The sequence below is a fragment of the Haliaeetus leucocephalus genome, unplaced genomic scaffold (genome assembly GCF_000737465.1).
Source record: "Haliaeetus leucocephalus isolate CR32 unplaced genomic scaffold, Haliaeetus_leucocephalus-4.0 Scaffold273, whole genome shotgun sequence".
Classification (NCBI taxonomy): domain Eukaryota; kingdom Metazoa; phylum Chordata; class Aves; order Accipitriformes; family Accipitridae; genus Haliaeetus; species Haliaeetus leucocephalus.
Window position 1 is genome coordinate 5,440,075 of NW_010972709.1, and position 20,287 is coordinate 5,460,361.

A 20,287-nucleotide genomic window follows, 5' to 3' on the forward strand; every position below is an offset into this window, starting at 1 on the left:
AGTAGTAAATAAATATACTGCAGCCTTTTAATAATACAACTACTGGCAGCTAGCACTTGTGGGAATTATATAAGACTGGTAAGAATGTTAACAATGCTGGAAACCCCTCATAAACACAGGATTACCACTTGCATTTAAATGTGTGATGCCAGTTCCCTCTTTGCTTCAAATAAGATTTTTTTAAAAGTTTGAGTCCTTGAAAGGATGGACTCTTCAGAAGAGAATGCTGCCTATTGCACAGAGGAATGGCTTTTCTGATTTTAAGGTGCATCAGAAATACAGATCAAACATCCCTGGTATTCCCCTCTGTAACGGGCCATCATAGAAGCATCTTGTTAGCAGCCTATTTGCTATATTTCTATAACAAGCCTATCTTCATCATCACTGCTAGTGTCATCATATTCAACTCTGGTTTGCTTCCTCATCACCTCTAAACCTCTCTTTTTGTATATCTTGGAAGGTGTTGCAGAGTAAGTCTTGAACTCAGGGGACCTGAGAGTAATTGGGAGCTTTTTAAAGGCAGTAGTAGCTGTTTCGCGTGGCCTTCCATAGCTATTTGACTGCAGGTGGGTTCCATTCTTGTCTGCGCTTCCGTGAAGGTCAAGGATTTTTTGAGAAAAGTTTGCCCGCTCTGTGTATACTGTACTGGGTAATTTAGCCCTTGTGACTGACTCAGGATGAGACTCTGCTTTTGATCTGAATACATGTGAACATCCAGGCTGGGAACTGGGACTTGAGTTTTCTTTTAGAGATGAATATGTGTTTTCTTCAGTTGGAGGTTTCTCCCTTCCTGAGGCCTGGATCACCGGGTCTAATGTACCAAATATTTGACTCTCTGACTCTACATTTAGTATGTTTTCCTGGCTTGCTTCTAGATGTAAGGAAAGAGGACCAGTAGGCTCTGAGTTCCTGCTGTCAAGTTGGTCACCTGTGCCTGTATTTGTAAAATCAAAAGGGCATGACCAAAAAGAAGATGCCATTGAGTCACTCTGAATGTTTGGCTGTGAATCCCCTGGGATTGATTGCTGAAGCACAAGTGGTTGTGTCACTAAACAGCAGATTTCCACATCACTGCTGACTTGCTGCGTGGCTGTATTAACTGTGGATGAAAAGGAATGAGCTGTCATAGATATTTCCAAGTTTGTTCTTGTGTGTTCCCTGATTTTCCCAGAAATGTCCTGTAGAAATTAGGGGGGCAAAACAATTTACACTTAAAATTTTCAATCCAGAGCAATTCCATCCTCCATAAAAGTGCAATGATAACTAAGTTGACTATATCAGTAGACAACATTTACTTCTGCTATAACTCATATCAACTGAGTAATTAAACATAATGTCAACCTTTATTTATACAACTATGATTATATTTGCACTCTTTTTTTTTTTCATTACTGCAGACCAAGTTAGTCATCTCTCTTTTGATGAGAAAACTTTTTTTTTCCTTCCAGTGTATGGGGGAGGTGTAGTAAAGGATGTATTTTTTCCTTTTTTTTTTTTTTTTTTTCTTGGATAGGTGACAGACCATGCTAATAATTTATGGATGATGGGGTTAGGGGTTTGAAGCTGCATTCTTATGTACTGTCTAGGATGATGTTCTTTTCATTAAGATATTTTAATTTACATATTGCAACGATGTTTGTGCAATGTAGGGGGAAAGGTTTGTGATGAATCTGTAAGAAATATTACAATGTCCGAGGTGGTGAGATATGGGTAGGAAGTAAAACTACTTAGTAAAAAACATTTATTAGGTTCCTTACTATGATACTGCTTATGCTACATGAAGAACCAGTGCTCATGCTACATAACAGCAGTATGGCTCAGTAGCTTTGGACTTCAAGTGCAGCCAGCAGTTGTCTAGGGAAAAGTATAAGTAGGATAAGCATAGAATACTCCCAGAAGCTGTGCTGACACTGCGTAGAACAGTGCTGTTTGCAGCACGTGCAGATGTGTCTAAGGACCTTCTAGCTAATGCAGCTATTGGTAGCATTGAAACCACAGCAGCACTGGCTTCCACAAAGGGCTAAAGAAATTCAGTTGTGACGCTGGGTACACATTCTTCCCACCACTGTGTGGCCATTACTACCCTCCCCACTTTTCTAGTTTCAAGCTTACTGCCTCTGTCTCAGGATACTCTGTGCTACATCTACTGGCACCTCTGAAATCAGTGCTAATCAAATCTCTGACAACAAGCACAAGAAATATCCTTTTCAATTGATGCAAGTTTAATTGTTCTTTTAAAAAAGCTAATTCTAGCATTAGTAAGTTTTCATTATATTTTAACCTCAAAAATACCTTTAACACATTTTTAAACAAAATCTGTGATACAAAGTAGTCTCAACTTGAACTTTAAAACAGCTGAATGTAATTCAGGATTTAATTACCAGTATCTTTTTTTCTTTTAATAAAAAGTAATCCATGAATTAAGGTACAATACCTACTTTTTTATCCATTTTGTCTTTTTGTTTAACATGGTTTAGATTTTCAGTATGGGAAGATATTCCCGAGTTATTCTTTCCTTCTTTTTTCCTTCTGCAAAGTGGCTTGTCTGAGGTGGAAAAAGATGTGTCTTTTTGCTGGTGTAGGTAATTTTCTATTGAAAAGAGGTTGAAGAAACTTTTACTTTGATTTTTATTCCCCCACATGCTAGAACTTACTAAATTTCCCATCATATCACTGAACAAACTTCTATGTTTTTACTGTTTTCTGTAAAATTCTATTCTAAGCCTGATACATTTTCTCATTTACTTATATATGTTTGTTTTTTGTTTTTCTTTTTAATTGGCCATTACCATCCTGCAAAGTAATAGCTACTCTATCTGCTATGAATGAACACAAGGTATTGTCCCTGCTTCCAAGATGGTTGTGGCATAAACATCATTTGCATTAATACTGCTAATTAAACGGGGGGGTGTGGAAACACAGAAAGCAAGTCAATACTCCAAACTCATTTCACACTGCAATTGTACAATCTTGTTTCAGAAACTGATAAAGATCCATCTTAAAACTGTTTAGGCTTCTAGTGGAAGGTGATTTTGAGTTATAGAATCATAGAATGGTTTGGGTTGGAAGGGACCTTGAAGATCATCTGGTTCCAACCCCCCTGCCCTGGGCAGGGACACCTTCCACTAGAGCAGGTTGCTCAAAGCCCCATCCAGCCTGGCCTTGAACAATTCCAGGGATGGGGCAGCCACAGCCTCTCTGGGCAACCTCTTCCAGCGCCTCACCACTCTCACAGCGAAGAACTTCTTCCTCACATCTAGTCTAAATCTACCCTCTTTCAGTTTAAAGCCATTACCCCTTGCCCTATCACTACATGCCCGTGTAAAAAGTCCCTCTCCAGCTTTCCTGCAGCCCCCTTTGGGTACTGGCAGGCTGCTGGAAGGTCTCCCCGGAGCCTTCTCTTCTCCAGGCTGAACAACCCCAACTCTCTCAGCCTGCCTTCACAGGAGAGGTGCTCCAGCCCTCTGATCATCCTGGTGTGCCTCCTCTGGACTCGCTCCAACAGGTCCATGTCCTTCTCATGGTGGGGGCCCCAGAGCTGAACGCAGTACTCCAACGAGAGTGGAGTAGAGGGGGAGAATCACTTCCCTCACCTGGTGGTGATGCTTCTCTTGATGCAGCCCAGGATACGGTTGGCTTTCTGGGCTGCAAGCACATATTGCTGGGTCATGTTGAGCTTCTTGTCAACCAACACCCCCAAGTCCTTCTCCTCAGGGCTGCTCTCAATCCACTCATTGCCCAGCCTGTATTTGTGCCTGGGATTGCCCCAACCCATGGGCAGGACCTTGCACTTGGCCTCGTTGAACTTCATGAGGTTTGCACAGGCCTCTTAAACCTGTCAAGGTCCCTCTAGATGGCATCCCTTCTGTCCAGCGCATTGATCGCACCACACAGCTTGGTGTTAGCACACTTGCTGAGGGTGCACTCAATTCCACTTTCCATGTCGCCGACAAAGATGTTAAACAGTGCTGGTCCCAATGTTTCCCTAGCATTCCTTTTATCACTGACGTGCCTATAGAAGCTTTTCTTATTGCCCTTGACAATCCTGGCCAGATTTAATTCTATCAAGGCTTTAGCTTTCCTAACCTGATCCCTGGCTGCTCAGACAATTTTTCTGTATTCCTCCCAAGCTACCTGTCCTTGCTTCCACCCTCTGTAGGCTTCCTTTTTGTGTTTTTGCCTGACTTCCTCTTTGTTGGGATGCATCACTCCTGAGCTTGGAGGAGGTGGTCCTTGAATATTAACCAGCTTTCTCGGGCCCCTCTTCCCTCCAGGGCTTTATCCCATGGCACTCTACCAAGCAGGTCCCTGAAGAGGCCAAAGTCTGCTCTCCTGAAGCCCAGGGTAGCGAGCTTGCTGTGTGCCCTCCTCACTGCCCTAAGGATCTTGAACTCCACCATTTCACGGTCACTGCAGCCAAAGCTGCCCTTGAGCTTCACATTCCCCACCAGCCCCTCCTTGTTGGTGAGATCAAGGTCCAGCATAGCACCTCTCCTCACTGGCTCCTGCATCACCTGGAGAAGGTTGTTGTCATCAGTGCATTCCAGGAACCCCCTAGATTTCTTATGCCCTGCTGTGTTGTCCCTCCAACAGATATCGGGGTGGTTGAAGTTGCCCATGAGGACCAGGGCTTATGAATGTGAGGCTGCTCCTGTCTGTCTAGAGAGGGCCTCACCTGCTCAGTCTTCCTGGTAGCAGACCCCCACTATAATGTCACCTGTCCCTGTCCTCCCTTTAATCCTGACCCATAAGCTCTTGGTCAGCTCCTCATCCATTCCCAGATGGAGCTCCATGCACTCCAGCTGGTCACTGACATAGAGGGTGACACCCCCTCCTCATCTGCCCTGCCTCTCCTTCCTAAAGAGCCTGAATCCTTCCATTCCAACACCCCAGACATAGGAGCCATCCCACCACGTCTCCATGATGCCAGTAAGATCGTAGCCCTGTAGGTGTGCGCACATCTCTAACTCCTCTTGTTTATTCCCCATGCTACGTGTGTTTGGATAGAGGCATTTCAGTTGGGTCCCTGATGAAGCTGACTTACTGGCTGGAGTTATTTCTTTTTAAATTGCCCTCCTAATTGTCAAATTCACATATGTAAGTGTGTGTATGAAAATAATTGTGTGTTCAGTTCTGAAAATATGCGAGATGTTTGTATTTTTACTCACAGAACATACTGAAGGACAAAAGTGTTTTTGCAGTTCTATGTGGAACAGGTTCATGTCAGAGATACTGCTAACGTTCATTCTCTTAAAAAATAAACATTCAATATATTAAAAAATATTCAAAATACTTACCTTGTACCTTTGATTGAGCAGAATAGGACTTCTTATACTTCTTAAATTTACAGGGTTGTGATGAATAGCCCTTTTTCAAAGCATCCAGTGTTCTATTTGGAAAACAGTGCCGCTTGCTTAGTCGGTTAATTTTGAACTGAGCATATCCATGTACATGCCTCCCTCTGTACCTGTATTGCCAATGGGTAAAAAAAGGTAAAAAAAAGGGTAAAAAAAATGTGCGATTTAAAAGCAGCCAGAGTAGAATAATACCACATCATCAGGTAAATTTAAGTCTAACAGCACGTTACTACTGTGAAGGAGATGTTTGTTTATGTAGATTAAAAAAAAAATTGGGATTTTAGGCAAGAGACCCATAATTATTTTTTATTAAATTTTTCCTCAGTAAGTTTCAGTAAATCCTTGGTTTGCTAACAGAAAAGGATTCAGGAATAACAGATCCTTTTTCCTATATCTGGAATTTTAAAACAACATACTTCATAAAGACTTGAATTGCACAGGAATCACCTGAGGCTGCATAGTTGTTGGATTTTTTACTTTTCACTTCTTATGTGCTACCTATTCATCATCCCTAATGAACAACACAAGTATTTCAGTTATTTAGAAAACTCACCCAGAATAATCCAACTCTGCTTTGTTTTCTACTCTAGCTAGATCCTTCAATAACTCTTAATAATTGAGACTGAAGTACATTGGAAGGTCCCACTCCTGTATCGATAGAATCAGTCACTATACACAGTGTAATAAGTAAATCTAAAAGGGCGTGCTTATTCAGGTGTTTCATGTATTAGAAAAAGATCCTACATTTCATGATTAATAGTTTGGCCACATAGCTACTAATGTGTATGACACGAGCTTTCAGGACCCTGTATTTAATTAAGACCCTGTACTTCTTTGATATAGCCAAATAAATAAATTCTGAAACCAGAGGGAGAAAACAAAAAAACACACAAAAACCAAACCAGAAAAAAGTCCTAGAAGAATGTCACTAGACTGGATAACACAGACCTGAGTCTTCTATTTTTGTTCTTATGGTCCTTCAAAATTGCAGTGCTGTTTGCCAAACTAGACACCGTGATTAAGTTACTGACACTGATTTGTCCACAAGGGAGTCACTCTGTCTGATTTTGGTCATGAAATAAAATAAGAGGGATGTAAGCACACAATATGTTTTTCTTATTGAAGCAATTCCTCAGACTACCCCACACTCTTGAAAGATTAGAAGCTAAGTCTTCCACTGATATGAACTCCCATTAAATACAGAGCTGTGCTGATTGATACAATGTGCCTTTGATAGTTTTCTACTGAAATTCTTCCCGCTTTTTATTTAAACGAATGATCCTTTAAACTACAGATGGTTTTGTTAGTTTGTGTTAAAACTTGATATTTATTCTTCTGCATTCTCTTGTGAGTACAAGTTCAGGATATAGATCTGGGGACAAAAGCGTCTCACACACTGCTTTTAGATGTAACAGGATTAAAAACTGAAGTATTTTGGTTCCCTTCAAAGCAAAGTAAATGCTGACAATTTTGACAGATAAGAATCATTTCTAAAGCACAGTGAGAGTCAACTGACCAGTCATCATCTTTCTTTGCTATATGTCTGTTTTGCTTAGAAAAGTCTGTACCTGATAGTAAACAACATACTGATATTTTTTTATAATTTACCTTTGTGGAACTGCTGCAATGTGGGAGTAGTTCTTTCTGAGAGATTGATTTTTTTTTTCCCCTGATTTTGACAAGGTTGAATTTTGGGGATGACTTGTTATTTTCTGTGGACTTTTTACACCCATTTTAGCAAAATTATATCTGTATCTAGAGAAGCTGAAAACCATATTCCTTACCACTTCGGGGTGACTTTAATCTTTTTCTGTTTGTGGCTCCTCTTGAGTTTATTTGTTGAGAGTTTTTCCTTTTTGCAAACTAGTGTTTTCTTCTTTTGCTCTGAAATATTTTTGAAAGCAGCACCAGGAGCTGCTGAGCTTAACTGTTGAGAATATTGAAAAAAAATTAAGTATATGAAAATTGTGAATTACAGTAACTGAGAGATTGGAAATCTATGCTCTTTTTAGATAGCACTGAATAGCATAGTAGTTAAATAGCACAATTCTGAATTTTTCCTAGAATTTGTGTGTTAGTTTTTTCTAATCACTTTGTCCATCTACTTTTGTAAAATAAAATTAAAATAACTCACTGCTTTTGTGGATCTATATAGAATTAGTATATGATATTTCATATTCTTCTTCCTATATAAAAAGTAAGTTTAGTCTTACAGACCTGTTCTAGGATCTGTACAGACAGACTAGTCTATCTTCACTTACCTAAAAAAAGAAAAGCTTTCAAGCTTTAAACACTTTACAGGGTATTAATGCAATTTGGTTTTGTTGACATTTCAGTGCATCTAAACAATAAGAGATTTAGTACACAGTCTGCCTTTGACTCCAAGTATCTCCAAGTATAATAAAGTCTTGACATTAGTGGTTTACTTAAGTCCTACTCTAATTCAAATATTCATTTAAAATTAAAAGTGAAATATATATGTTGTTACAGAATAATATAAAATATACTCATAAGGGGAAAAATCAAGAAATACAAATACACTCTTCTCACTAGACAGCATTCCTACTGAAATTCTCAAGTGAAAGAAACTTATTCACACAAAAGTATGTATTTTTCATGAATCAAATGAATATGTAACTTATCTTATAAAAACATAAATTGTAAATTCTGTAATTTGTATGAATCTGTACAAATGCCTGTAAATGTCCATAAATATACTTTTGATAATTCTTTTACTTTTCTAATGGGGGGGGGGTGCCAGCCAATTACACCCTCTTGAGAAAGGAAATAGGATTATTAATATTACCTCCTGCATCTGTTCTCCTTTAGAAAAGGATGAAACCAATGTTTTTAAACTCCTGTTTGTTAAGCCATATGCCACAGTCTTGCTAATATTTTTCATTTTGAAAATGGAAATATCATATTTTGACAGTGTGCATTCATTGCTAAATTCCTTGTCACAGGTATGCATGGAGGAATAAGCAGAGTCTGCATTCCCCTTCTGCTCAGCAGGCAGAGGAAGGCTTCTTGTTAAACAACACCAAGTCAATCGAGGTTCAGCATTTAGTGATGGGAAGGTGCTCTTTGTACTTGATACTGTTAAACTTCCAGAGTAGCAAGACAGATTATTGTGGGGTAGCACTGGGAATTCTCTACAGTGAGTGGTGAGAGTGTGGCAATAAAATGTGCCAAAAGAATGGCAAAAATAAGCGGGGTTGTCTGTTGAGCTCTGAGAATGCTGCATATCCTGCAGTGTTGGTGAAATGTCCTTAAGAGTGCATGGACTTCCGCCTCTGTCCCATCCCACGACTGTTGGCTCTGCACCCTTGCTAGAAGCTGACGTCATTGTCAAAGAGTCACTTCCTGAGCAAAGATGATGTAAAACCTTTCTCTCTTCTTTGATGTCAGCTGATATGAAAAAACCACTTGTATACATAGAAGTAAAGCATATTTTCTTCTTTGGGGTCTGTGTAGAGGAAGCAGTTATGCTCATCCACTTCTCTTCTGTTTGCCTTTGATAATTTAATTTATTTTTGTTCTGTTTGTTTTTCCAAGCATCTCTTACAATATCCTGCTGCCTGAAGTTTTGGTTATAAAAGGTGTTATCTGCTGTGGTTAAGGTATTTGTTGTTTCTGAATTGACTGGTGAACAAAATGCTGGAGTTTTCCAGTTTGCATGTACGTTCCATCGTAGCTCTCCTTTGCTGGCCTTTTGTCTCACTTCAAATTTTAAAGGGGACCAAAATACATCATTAGAATGAGAACTGAGTGATCCGCTGTTGGAAGAGCAGGGGGGGGTAGTTAAGTTGTCTGTCACAGATGTGCAAGGTGTAATCTTCTGTTCTGATCCAAGAAAAAGCGACAAATCTGAGGCTCTCTTGTCTTGCGGCAATTTAAGGATATATTTTGGAGAAAAGGCATTTTGTTGTGGGACTGGAGTTAAATGACCAGGTTTCAGATGATGAATTTTAGAAGACACATCAACAGCATTGTCACTGAAAAGTGCTACTTTTGCTCCTGTTTTCACAAGACATGTTTTGACATCCTTATCTGTTGTGTTGTGCAAGGCAGAAGAGTTGCAATCACTTCCCCTTAATTCAGGCCCTAAAACTCCCACAAATGAAGCTTTTGAGATACCTGCTGAATGTGAAAGAAGGTTAACATCACTATAATTAAGAGCTTTTGTGGGGAGTTTGATTGTTTTCGTATATTCCACATTCTCAGAACCTCCAGTGCATTCATTAATTCCTGCACTTAATTTTTGCTCCTCTGCTTTACTGGAGAATTTCACTGGTGCTGTGGAAAGACATCGAGTGCTAGCACAACAGACTTTCTCTCCTTCATTCACTGCATTGTTTTCACTACTGGGACTAGGGCAGGACTTTGAAATAATGTTTTGTGTCTTCTCCACTTCAAATTTCAGCTTTTTTCTTTCTGACGGTGAATTCTGGGATTTCCCTGTGCCTTCTCTGCTGTTGTTGCAATGGACCCATGGGGGTGTCAGGGCATGCTGGCCAGTTTCTTTATTCCTGCTATGGTTTCCATAACTGTTTGAAGTGCTTTTACAATCTGATTCAAATGTACTAGATTCTTTCCCAAGGCTTGGTTTTTCCCATTTGCTACTCTGTACTGGCAAGTAGTCATCATTCCTTCTGTTAGCACTCAGCTGACACTGAGTATTTTGAAGCCTGGACTCACAACTGCTTGGAGCTAGTAATGTGCTGTTGCCAGCTGTGTATTTATCTGTGTCACTCCCACTGAGGTCTTGGGAAGTTTTGCTCATTACAGTATGTGCGCTAGCGTTTACTGAATGTGATGTCTCCATTAGGTAGGTTACACTGTCTGCAGTTTCCTCAGAGGACACATTCTCTGGAATATGATTACCATTAGTACAGGTTTCTGATTTACCAGTGTTTAAACCTGTTGTAACAAGGGAGGAAAGACTGTCACTTACAGAGTGCCTGCCATCTCTTTCCTCAGTAATTTCAGTACTGCTGACTGATTCCTTTGAATTGGGAGTGAAGCTTGTAATATCTGTAATCTTATTTCCCCTTTGTTTAATTTTCTTGGCACTTTGACTGCTTTTCATTTTTTGGTAGATTTTCTTAAATGTTTCATCTCCATACATTTGCCACTTTTCTTGAGAGAACATCTTTAACTTCCTTTGATTGTGTTTCTTATTTTTAGCACTGATTACTTCGCCAGCCCCAAGCTTTTTAGTCCCTTGCAACTCCTCTGATGGAGGAGTATGATCAACCACACTACTTAGTGGCAAATCATCCACTGCTGTTTGTCTGACTAGAGCTCGGGGATGGCTATTAGGAAAATCCACTGAATCTGCAGCAAGATTGTTGCTAGGCAGCAAACTAGCAGTGCCTGTATTTACTGACTGCTTAGTAAGAGAAAGTGGCTTTGAGCAACCTGCTTTGTCATGTACCATTCTTGTGCCCTCCACAAATGGCAAGGAGTTGCTCCGTGTAACAGGCACAGTATCTATCGTTGTGGAGAATTGGGTGGGAACTGAATGAAAAAACATTGGCTTGCATTTTTCTAGGGGTGCAAAGGTAGATTTTGCTGAACAAAGTGAAAGATTCTTTTTCCTATTTACATCACAAGTTCTGATGTCAAAATGGAAAGAGTCTTTGTATGTATAAGGCATTGGCAGATCAATGCTTCCCTGCTTTGAAAGGACAGTTTTTCTGGGCCTAACATTGTCTAAGTGGGTATCATCCACCACACTTTTGTTATGAGAAATAAGTTTTGAAATGTGTTCTTCCAGCCTTTTTTTCTCTAGCATCAAGGCTGTAGCTTTCTCAGCTGCATCTAGCTTTGCACTGCTTGCGGAGGTACACCTTAAGCTGCTGAAAGCAGTTTCGTTTTCCAGTTCTGTGCTGTGTTCATAGAGACTATGCAACGGGCTGGATGATGCCATCTGTTGTTCTGTACTATCAGAGCGTGACAGATACCCTGAGTCAGTGCTCTCACACTTCTTTAGCTTGCAGTCAAATGGCTTGTAATCCCACTGTTTTTCTGAAGAGGTTGCTTGCTGCCTTTGCAACTGAATATGCTTATTGGCAGTTGGAGTTCTTTGCTCCTGTACGTTCTTTCTCTGGCACTGACCATTTGGCAAAGCTCCTGGAGATGATAAACTTTGAGGTTCTCTTTCAGGAACCCCCTGATTAGCCTTTGAACTAAAGGACTGATTCGTTGTTTCATGATTTTCTGAAGCAAATGATGAACTGTTTGTTGCTGGCAGCGAAAGGTCATTAAGATGTTTCTTAGTGTCTGTGGGAGCACTGGTCTCTGAACTCATTTGTTTCATCTGTATCCCCTCGTCTTCACAGGTGCTACTAAGTAGTTTGCTGCCTTGATGTGGGGTGATGCTCTCTGTTGATTTCTCATTTTGCTCCAATATACCACTGTTGTCAGAGTCTGAGGGCAGTCTGGTATTGTTGACGTGTGTTTGAGTTCTTCTGTGTTTATACAAATTGCTTTGAGTTTTAAATGCAATACCACAAGTGGTGCATGGAAAGGGCCTCTCTCCTGTGTGAGAGCGAATATGTTTCTCAAGGACACTTGGCTTCAAACAGTCTCGTCCACAGTGTTTGCAGATATATTTCCCAGCTTTTTTTGATTTTCCTGGGCTTCCAAGAGATGCATTTACACAAGAATTTGGTGATGATAAAACTGGTAAAGTGCTCACTATGTTCAATGTTAGAGTTTGTCCAAGTTGTTTCTGAAAAACTGACTGAGGCTGATCTGTGCCTTCTGAAGCAACAAGTGGACTCAGGATTAGAGGTATGTTACTGCTGTCTAGATTTACACAGCTCCTGCCAGTCACTAACTGACGGTTTGGCTGAAAGCATCCTGCCTGGACAGGCTGATACAGTGGTATGGTAAGGGCTTTTAGATACACAGGTTGGGACAGTGCTTGTTCCTGTTGAGGAATCACACTGCCTTGGCTGAGATCTGAAGAACCCTGTGCAGGCTGAAGAGAAGAGGTTGAAACTGGTCGATCTGCTACTGCGACTGTAAAACCAGGCTGCTTCTGTGCCTCCATTTCAAAGGTTATCTGCCATATGCTCATGTATCTGTAAGGGAGGGGAAACAAAACAAGTAGGAGTCTTCAGATAGCAAAATAAAACACTTTCATCTGCTGGACTGGGAAAGTTGGCAATTAAGAATATCACAAATCTTGTATACAGGCATTATACAGACAATAATTACTTCATTTTCAAATTAAATTGGTTCATTTTTCATTTCTTAGCTAGGAATTAAAGTTCGGTACAGCGTAAAGAACATTGAACATTGCACTTAAAACCTACAATAAGGACCCAAAGTATTAGAAATAAATCTGAGTATCAGATTTGCAAATGGAGGTTCTCAGCACCCCAGAAATAACACAATTGTGATTTTCTGGAACCATATTGCCATTACGTATTTGTACCATTTTTTTTAAATTTAAGAATTTACATTAATAAATGTTATATAGAAACACAGAACAAATAAGGTTAGACAGGATCTCAGGAGGTCTCTAGTCCAAACACCTGCTCAAAGCAGAGTTAGCACTGAGGTCGGATGAGGTTGCTCAGGATGTTATCCAGTCTGGTTTTGAAAACCTCTGAGGATAAAAACTGCACAGCTTCTTTAGGCAACCTGCTCCAAACACAGGACATTAAATATGGCTGTGTATTATCTGTGTTTACCCAATTTAAGTGAGCTAAGGCTAAATAAATTGCAACAAGTGATGCAAAATGAAAATAGGTGAACAAAATGAAACTGATGTCGTGTTTTACAAGTGAGATTTACATAAATATGTACCAAGTAGAAAAGATGGTATCATAGGAAAGTAGTGGGATAAATTAAAGCTGTCTTTCATGTAGTCCAAATTAATTTTGTCTAATTAAGGGCAATATTATGGTATACTGCTTATTTTCAGATGCTTTCAATGCCAGATGAAAACATTTTGTAGACACAGTTTTTTGGAAAAAGTAAGCCTATTCTTATGAAATCTGTCCAAATATATTCCGGGTTGGTGCTGGTCCAGACTACTTTTTATTTTAACAAAAATTAGTCTTGTCTTTTTTCTTTCTTAGAAACAAACTAGGAAACTATCAAAATAAGCTACTTGAAAATTATCTTTGGAAGAGCTGATAGAGGCATCAGCATAACCTCTTGTAATTATAGGTTGGGTGAAAATTAGAAGGTGGTCTGTAAATGTTTATTCAAATTCTTATTCAGCTATACTCACAGCTCTGTATCCATTGGCTGTTATAATAGGCTGTTCTTGTGCAAACAGTCATAAAAATCCCATTTGAAATAATATAGCCAGTGGCTAACTGTGAAATCTGCAGTTTGTTGCCTTACTGCATAATCTGTAGTGGTGTTTCTGTACCTTCCTTGGATCATTTTAATAGGTAATCATTACTGGGAAACAGTAAAAAAAAATTACTCAAAAATGTTTGACATTTGGACTGGTTCCATATGACACACACACTATGTTACCGTTATTCAAGGCAAAATCTCAGTTGCATGTAGTTACTGAGAATTTTGCAAATAATTAACATAAAGGAGGAATGGCAAACTCAGTGTAATTGGTTTTGAGTGTTCCTCTGTTACTGTTAGAACAATTAATAAAACTTGTAAATTGATAGAAAGTTGGATGGAGATCCAAGAGAAGTTCTGTTACTTCACAACTGAAAATGATAGCATCTCACTCGCATCACACGCAAAAATGGGAAAATAACTTTCTATTAATGATCAAATGGAACAGGTTAAGGTCGATGAGTTATATGCTCCATAATAAATGTAATTAGCATCTTAATAAATAGACTAGGAATTCAGGTAGTTTTCATAGTAAATGTATGCACCATTGAAACTGAAAGGTAAAGCAACCCTCTTGTTTATTAGTCTTCTGCAAAGGAAAAGGTTTTGCATATTAGGATATTGCCTTTAATCTGACTGATTATTTCATCCCTATGTGTAGCTCATAATGCAACTGTAAATACTTGTCTCCTTGAGCAACAGAAAACTAATGTACCAAGAACCCAGTAGCTATTACTCTGCGCTCCTCACTCTGCACCACTTGTGGAAGTTCTTTTGCTGGCTGGCAGCTTAGGTTTCACAGCCAAGGCTGCTTCCAGTTTCTCTTTTATCTTCTTTGCTTATTGCAAGAATTGGAAAAGTGGAGGAAAAAACAGCAATGCAGTCTCTGGGATGTGTTCTCTGACTTTCCTTCTGGTGACAAGCAAGGCCATTAGCTTCTCTGCATGCGTTACATGCATCAACAAAACTGCTGATGAGCCACTAAGTAACTGAGAAGCTTGCTACCAACTGCAGTGGGCTCAGGGTTAGACCATTTATGGGAAGGGTATCAGTGCCTGATGGGATTCTTTGTCTTCACCCAAAGATTTTAGTGTAACAAAAATCCCGGAAAACAACCTGTAAAATGAACTGATCTGTGCACTTCAATGTGTTAGATTTTGCCTTTTCTCCTTTCTCATGAAATTTATAAATCAAACTCAGTTATCAAGCATGGACTTTTTTTGTCCGCTTCAGAGATTTCTACATGGAACAATCACTGAAGTGGCTTTGTAATATAGGTATTGAGTCTATTGATGAAATAATGTTAAAAGAATGTGGCTCGTTAAAGGAATTAAGTTATTATCCATATTCTGCAGTGTGGTTAACACTATGGGATAAAAGTGGATTTCTCTAATTTGCAAAGTGAGGTCATAGACATTTCAAGGCCATTTAAGATGGTTCTTAAGCTATACAGTCATCTTTATAGCAATTTAAACACAGCATACAATAAAAACGGCAGCAAGTGATAAGACATGAGCCAATGATACTCATAAACTAAGCATGCAGTAGTTTTTCCAAAGATGTGAAAATAAAGAAAAGTTGAGGGAAAAAAAAAATATGCTGCAGAGGCAAGACTCAAAGAAGAAAGGTGAAGTCTGAATTCCATGTACCTACAACATCTAACAAGTACCACATCAGATGAAACAAGCCGTAAGTATCTATGCTCACCTCCTTCCCCTGGAGAGAAGAGTGGAAATGTGGAATTTACATTTCCACCCCAGTAAGCCTGCTCCAGTGTCACAGACTATGTTCTCTCTTTGAGTATCCTTATGTGCATGCATACTTGATGGGCCCTTCAAGGCCAGCCTGTAAGTTAGTAGGACTTGCGGTGGGCAGATGTTTTTCATATGAAACCTGTAGTTCCAAAGTACCAGACTCTTTGTGTAATTTCACTTATTCTGTTAAGTTTCTGGGGCCCAAAATATAATGTAGTCCTGAGAATCATTTCAGTGCTCTGTAACGTTCTACAAAGAAAATATGTAACTGATTACAGAAAATTTAAAGGAAAGTTTTAACTAATGCTGAACAATTAAACTAAATGGTGATACACAATGTCATTACTTTTAAGAGTTTAATAATAGATTTCTACCAGCTGTGGTAGTTTTCTGCTTTTCACAGCAAAAAAAAGATACTTTCTTCCTAAGTGAAACTTCTGTGGCTTGTATTCTGTGTGGCGAATACAACCATAATTTTCACATCTGTCATTTATATACAGAACAAGCCACTGTATTTTTTTTGTACATTGACAAAAATAGCTTATCTCAAACTAATTCTACCCCATGGCTAATTCTGCGTAGTCCTTGCTTAAAGTAGAAAAAATTCCGTTGTTGATTATGCCCCAGGCTCTCTTACTGAGCATCTATGTGATGTTCTGAGCTCAATTTATAACTTGTGGCATCAAACTACTAGTATAGAAACTTGATCCTAATTAGAAAAAAAAAAAATTCCAATAAACAAAACCAAAAGCAGAATTTGGCCAGTCCAAAATTTTCTAAATTAGTTTCTTAAGCTATCAAAACTGGTCAATAAGATTCTGTTTGAATACAATTATTTAGTTCCTAGTTTGAATTATACCTTCAGGTACACACCATAGGTAGGACCGTGGAACACTGAAAAGTCAAAAAGTGGAGTAGTTTCAGATGACAAATCAGGGTAGCAGAAACTGTCTTATTCTGTATATAAGTATAAAGTATTTTAATAAGAGGGGAGTGGTATAAAAAACTCATTTTAAATCCAATGTGTTCCTCTTTTCTATGTAATTTTTTTCTGAATTCCAAATAGATTTCATAAAACTTGCTTCATTTTATCAGCACTGTTATAATAATCTTGGATTATACAGCCTAAAGATTTTTGTCTTCTGCATGGCACATGTGAATGCACTGTCAATTGCCCATCATTATTAATAAAAACATTAAATAAACATGTAACTGCTTATTTCCTCCACCTACATATAATTTTTTGACACACCATTGAGAGGATCATCATAGTCTTTAAGCAGATGTAGTACTCAATCCCCTGGCTTGGTCTACAGGTATAATCTGTAGACATGACAGAATTAGTTTATTTTTGTAACCACACAGAAGCAGCTTTTCAACATTCTGAACATACATAGTATGCTATATTACACTAGAAGTCTTTGCCTTTTTTAAAAGCTTTTGGTGATCCCTACCTTAAATATAATAACAGAGAGCATACAGAAGTAGAATCCTCTTTAGTCTAAATAATTTTAGCTCACGTACCTTTTATTGAGCCAGGCATTTCAGCAAAAGAAGTCTCATTTCTGTCAATACTTGATGCAAGCAGAGAGAAACGAGGACAAAGACTTGAAACAGATTAGAAGTAGGAAGTTGTTTTTTTCTTTTTTTTTTCACGTTGGTGTCACAGTAACAACCTTCAGAAAACAGGAAGAGATGAAACAGAAGAAAATGAAGTAGCATTTCAATCCCTTTGTATCTTTTATCATTATTCATGCAGGAACCTATAAACAGAATCGGCTGCCTTTGAAATGTAGGCATTTTGTACACTGCAGTCAATTGTATCATTCAGTGAAATACACTGACACAATGGTAGAATTTTTTTCTTTATACCCCTAAAGGTAATTTGCTTAGAACTTTACAATAAAGATCTCTCTTAAAATGTGTTGGAAAAGAAAACAATGGTGAAGAGAAGACACTTGCTACATACGAAATGCTAAACTTAGCCAGCATGGGTACTGTCCACCAGCTTGTCCTAATGGTGCCCTGCGGTAGGACAGAAAGCAGTAAACAGGAAGGAAAATACTTCAAGAATGTTAAAAGTGTTTAGGACATGCTCAACTAACCTCCCTACAACTTGTGAACAGCTGCAGGGAAAACAGGATAGGGGACAGTCAAGAGAAGTGAAAAGATCATTTTAAGAGTTTAGGTTTCATTTGTGGCTTGACTCCATGAAGAGTCCTCAGATGAAGCAGAGCCAAGGTGTCCTGTTAGGGGGACAGCTGTTCTTTATGCAAACACCTGTTTAAAATATGGACTGGAATGGCTACTTCCTCCACTGCTATTAGACTAAGTAAATCCCAAACTGGATATGCATTCCCTAGAATGTTACAAAATCAGCATATCTGGCCTGTAAAAATTCCTTGGGAACACTGTATTTTGGAAGATGTAGCTTCTAAACTTACTGCAATGAGCATCTGCCCTATTCAGATAGTTGCAGCCTGTATCTTGTAAATTGTATAGTGGTGAAACTGTAATATTATTATTGTCCAATATCCACTTGAGTGGAAGCTCTTTCTTTTAGTAATTCAGGTGGTAGACTAATGCTGGAGGTGTCAATGGATTTTCATTCTACACAGCATTATTGATCTTGGAGAGTTTTGCCTGTTGTTTGGATTGCTTTCAGTTTGTTTCTGGACCCTATTTTAGTAGGCCTCTAATTTTGGAGGTGGAGAAATATTTCTGTCTGATTCTTCCTATCTTTCTTGCCTGTCATTTAGTTAGTGAGGGGGCAAAAAAGCTCTTAATGGGGCCTAGTATTGTTCCTTAAAATCCTTCTAGTTTCTATTATACCCTGAAATGCTCCCTGTAATTGGTAATGGCACTGCAAATGCTTAAAATCAGTGAATCTAGAAAACTACTTGACATTGTGAACTGCTTTACAATGACTCATGCTTCTGATCTACAGACTCATTCTGTCCATATGGATAAAACTACATGCAGCAACTAGTTTCAGCTCTACTGGGAGATGCTCTCCTAAAGGAATGGATTCTCACATATAAGTGAGATCTTCTGGAGGATTATTGCATGCTACAGTCAACAAACTAACGGAGAAAAAAAGATGCACATCTTATAATAGAATACTGGCATGAATCAAATCATACAGATGATTATGGGCATTTTACATAACGAGTCAAAATTAGTTTTTCAGTTTTATCACATATCTGAAGTCCACTATATTTTATTCCACTTTGAGACTGACTATTATTATTTTAAGTTAAAGTGAACTTACTTAAAAGGGACACTTATTTTAAACAGTACTAATAATTCCAGCAGTATGCTGGAACTAGTAACAACTCTAAACCATAGATAAGCTTTTAAAATTCATTATTTAGAACACTCAGTAGCATATCAAATTCTAAATGCTAAAACTGCAAACTTCTTATCCTGAGAGGCTTAAAAAGAAGCAATAATTAAATAAAGCAAGTTACAACTAAATCAAGTGACTGCATATATTTGCCACTATCACACAGGTTTCAGGGCTTAGCAGAATCTTTTGAAGCTTGATCTAGAATCTCTAAATCTTGAATAAGCAACTCTGGAATGATACTGACTCCACAGCATCTTATGATTCTTCCCATTTGTATTAATGAACAAGTTGTTGTAATGGATAGAAGTAATTTGAACTGTACACTTAATACATTTAAGTTCAAAACATGATCCTGCTCAGAGAAACCCAATTAATTTCAGTTGTCTCAATATACAGCAAAATATCTATTTTAAGTATGTATAAAGATAAGCCTACTGTCAGGTACTACACAGTAGCGAGTATGTGGTGCTATATTGCACTTCACTCTCAATTCATGTCCTAATCAGGATTTGAGGAGATAAACCCACGTACCATTGGTATACGTTTCTAGGTTCCAAGAATCTGTGGAAAGGGCTCCTTTCCAGGTGTCTAAAACCCTGCATCCTTCAAAGATACTACAGGGTTTTAGTCAAAGATGTGATCGAGTGAAAAGTAGCAATAAGCATGCTTCCTATACTAATACGGAAATAGATTTCAAAGATCCTATCAACTACATGTTTTAAAGTACTTTACAAACTTAAACGAAAAGAAAGTATCCTATAAGGTTGTTAACAATTGATTTTTCTTATGAGGACAATGATACTGAGAACAGCACACAATATCTTACTGTCAGCAGAAGATACAGATACTGGAATTATCACTTCCAGTTGCTAGTCTACCACCGATGGTTAGCATAAGGTGCCAGTGTTTATGAAGATCTCCCTTGATTGACTAGACAACACTTCTACTTAAATATTAGTATAATAATGTAATAGTGAACCATAGAGTCTGAAATAAATTTTGTGCAGGTACTTTAAACACTACTTGATTGATGGAAAAGTTTATGAGTGTACCCCAATTCTGGCGCTTTCTAGTCCTCAATTCAAACTAGCAAAATGGAACTGATAGATTTCCTGATTAGCCCAGAAATGACTGTTAATCTTGTTTTACTTAAAAACGATTTCTGCCTTTGCTCTTTTCTCAGTTTGACTTCATACCTTGAAATGTCTCATAACAGAAGTACTGACTTCACCTTTTCACTTGTTCGTAAGGGATGTATCTGATGTTACAAGACTGCAAGTTCCACCAGCAGTGTGCAGACTGCTCATAACCTCATTAACAAAGTTGAGAGCCTCAGTCCCCTGCAGAATTAGGATGAAAATGTGTCATTCCCTAATCTTCTGAAATCCTCATAATCTTTCAATGATAACATTTCTTGCTCAAATTCTGACTTTGGGAAATCTTGCTACTTATTAAGAAGTCATTGTTCCTGAACTTTTGCCCTTCTTTATATGTTATAAAAG

At 38.4% G+C, this 20,287-nt stretch overlaps 1 protein-coding gene across 1 annotated transcript; it reads right to left on the reverse strand.

The window, feature by feature from the left end:
• Window positions 1–350: 350 nt before the first annotated feature.
• On the reverse strand, window positions 351–17,051 carry ZNF831 (zinc finger protein 831). Its single transcript, XM_010569569.1, has 6 exons — window positions 16,961–17,051; window positions 8,164–12,448; window positions 7,142–7,284; window positions 5,298–5,467; window positions 2,439–2,590; window positions 351–1,178 (listed from the first exon to the last, which is right to left on the reverse strand). The coding sequence occupies exons 2-6, from the start codon at window positions 12,442–12,444 to the stop codon at window positions 351–353; spliced, it is 5,574 nt and encodes a 1,857-aa protein (XP_010567871.1). The 5' UTR covers window positions 12,445–12,448; window positions 16,961–17,051.
• Between the last annotated feature and the right edge of the window lie 3,236 nt (window positions 17,052–20,287).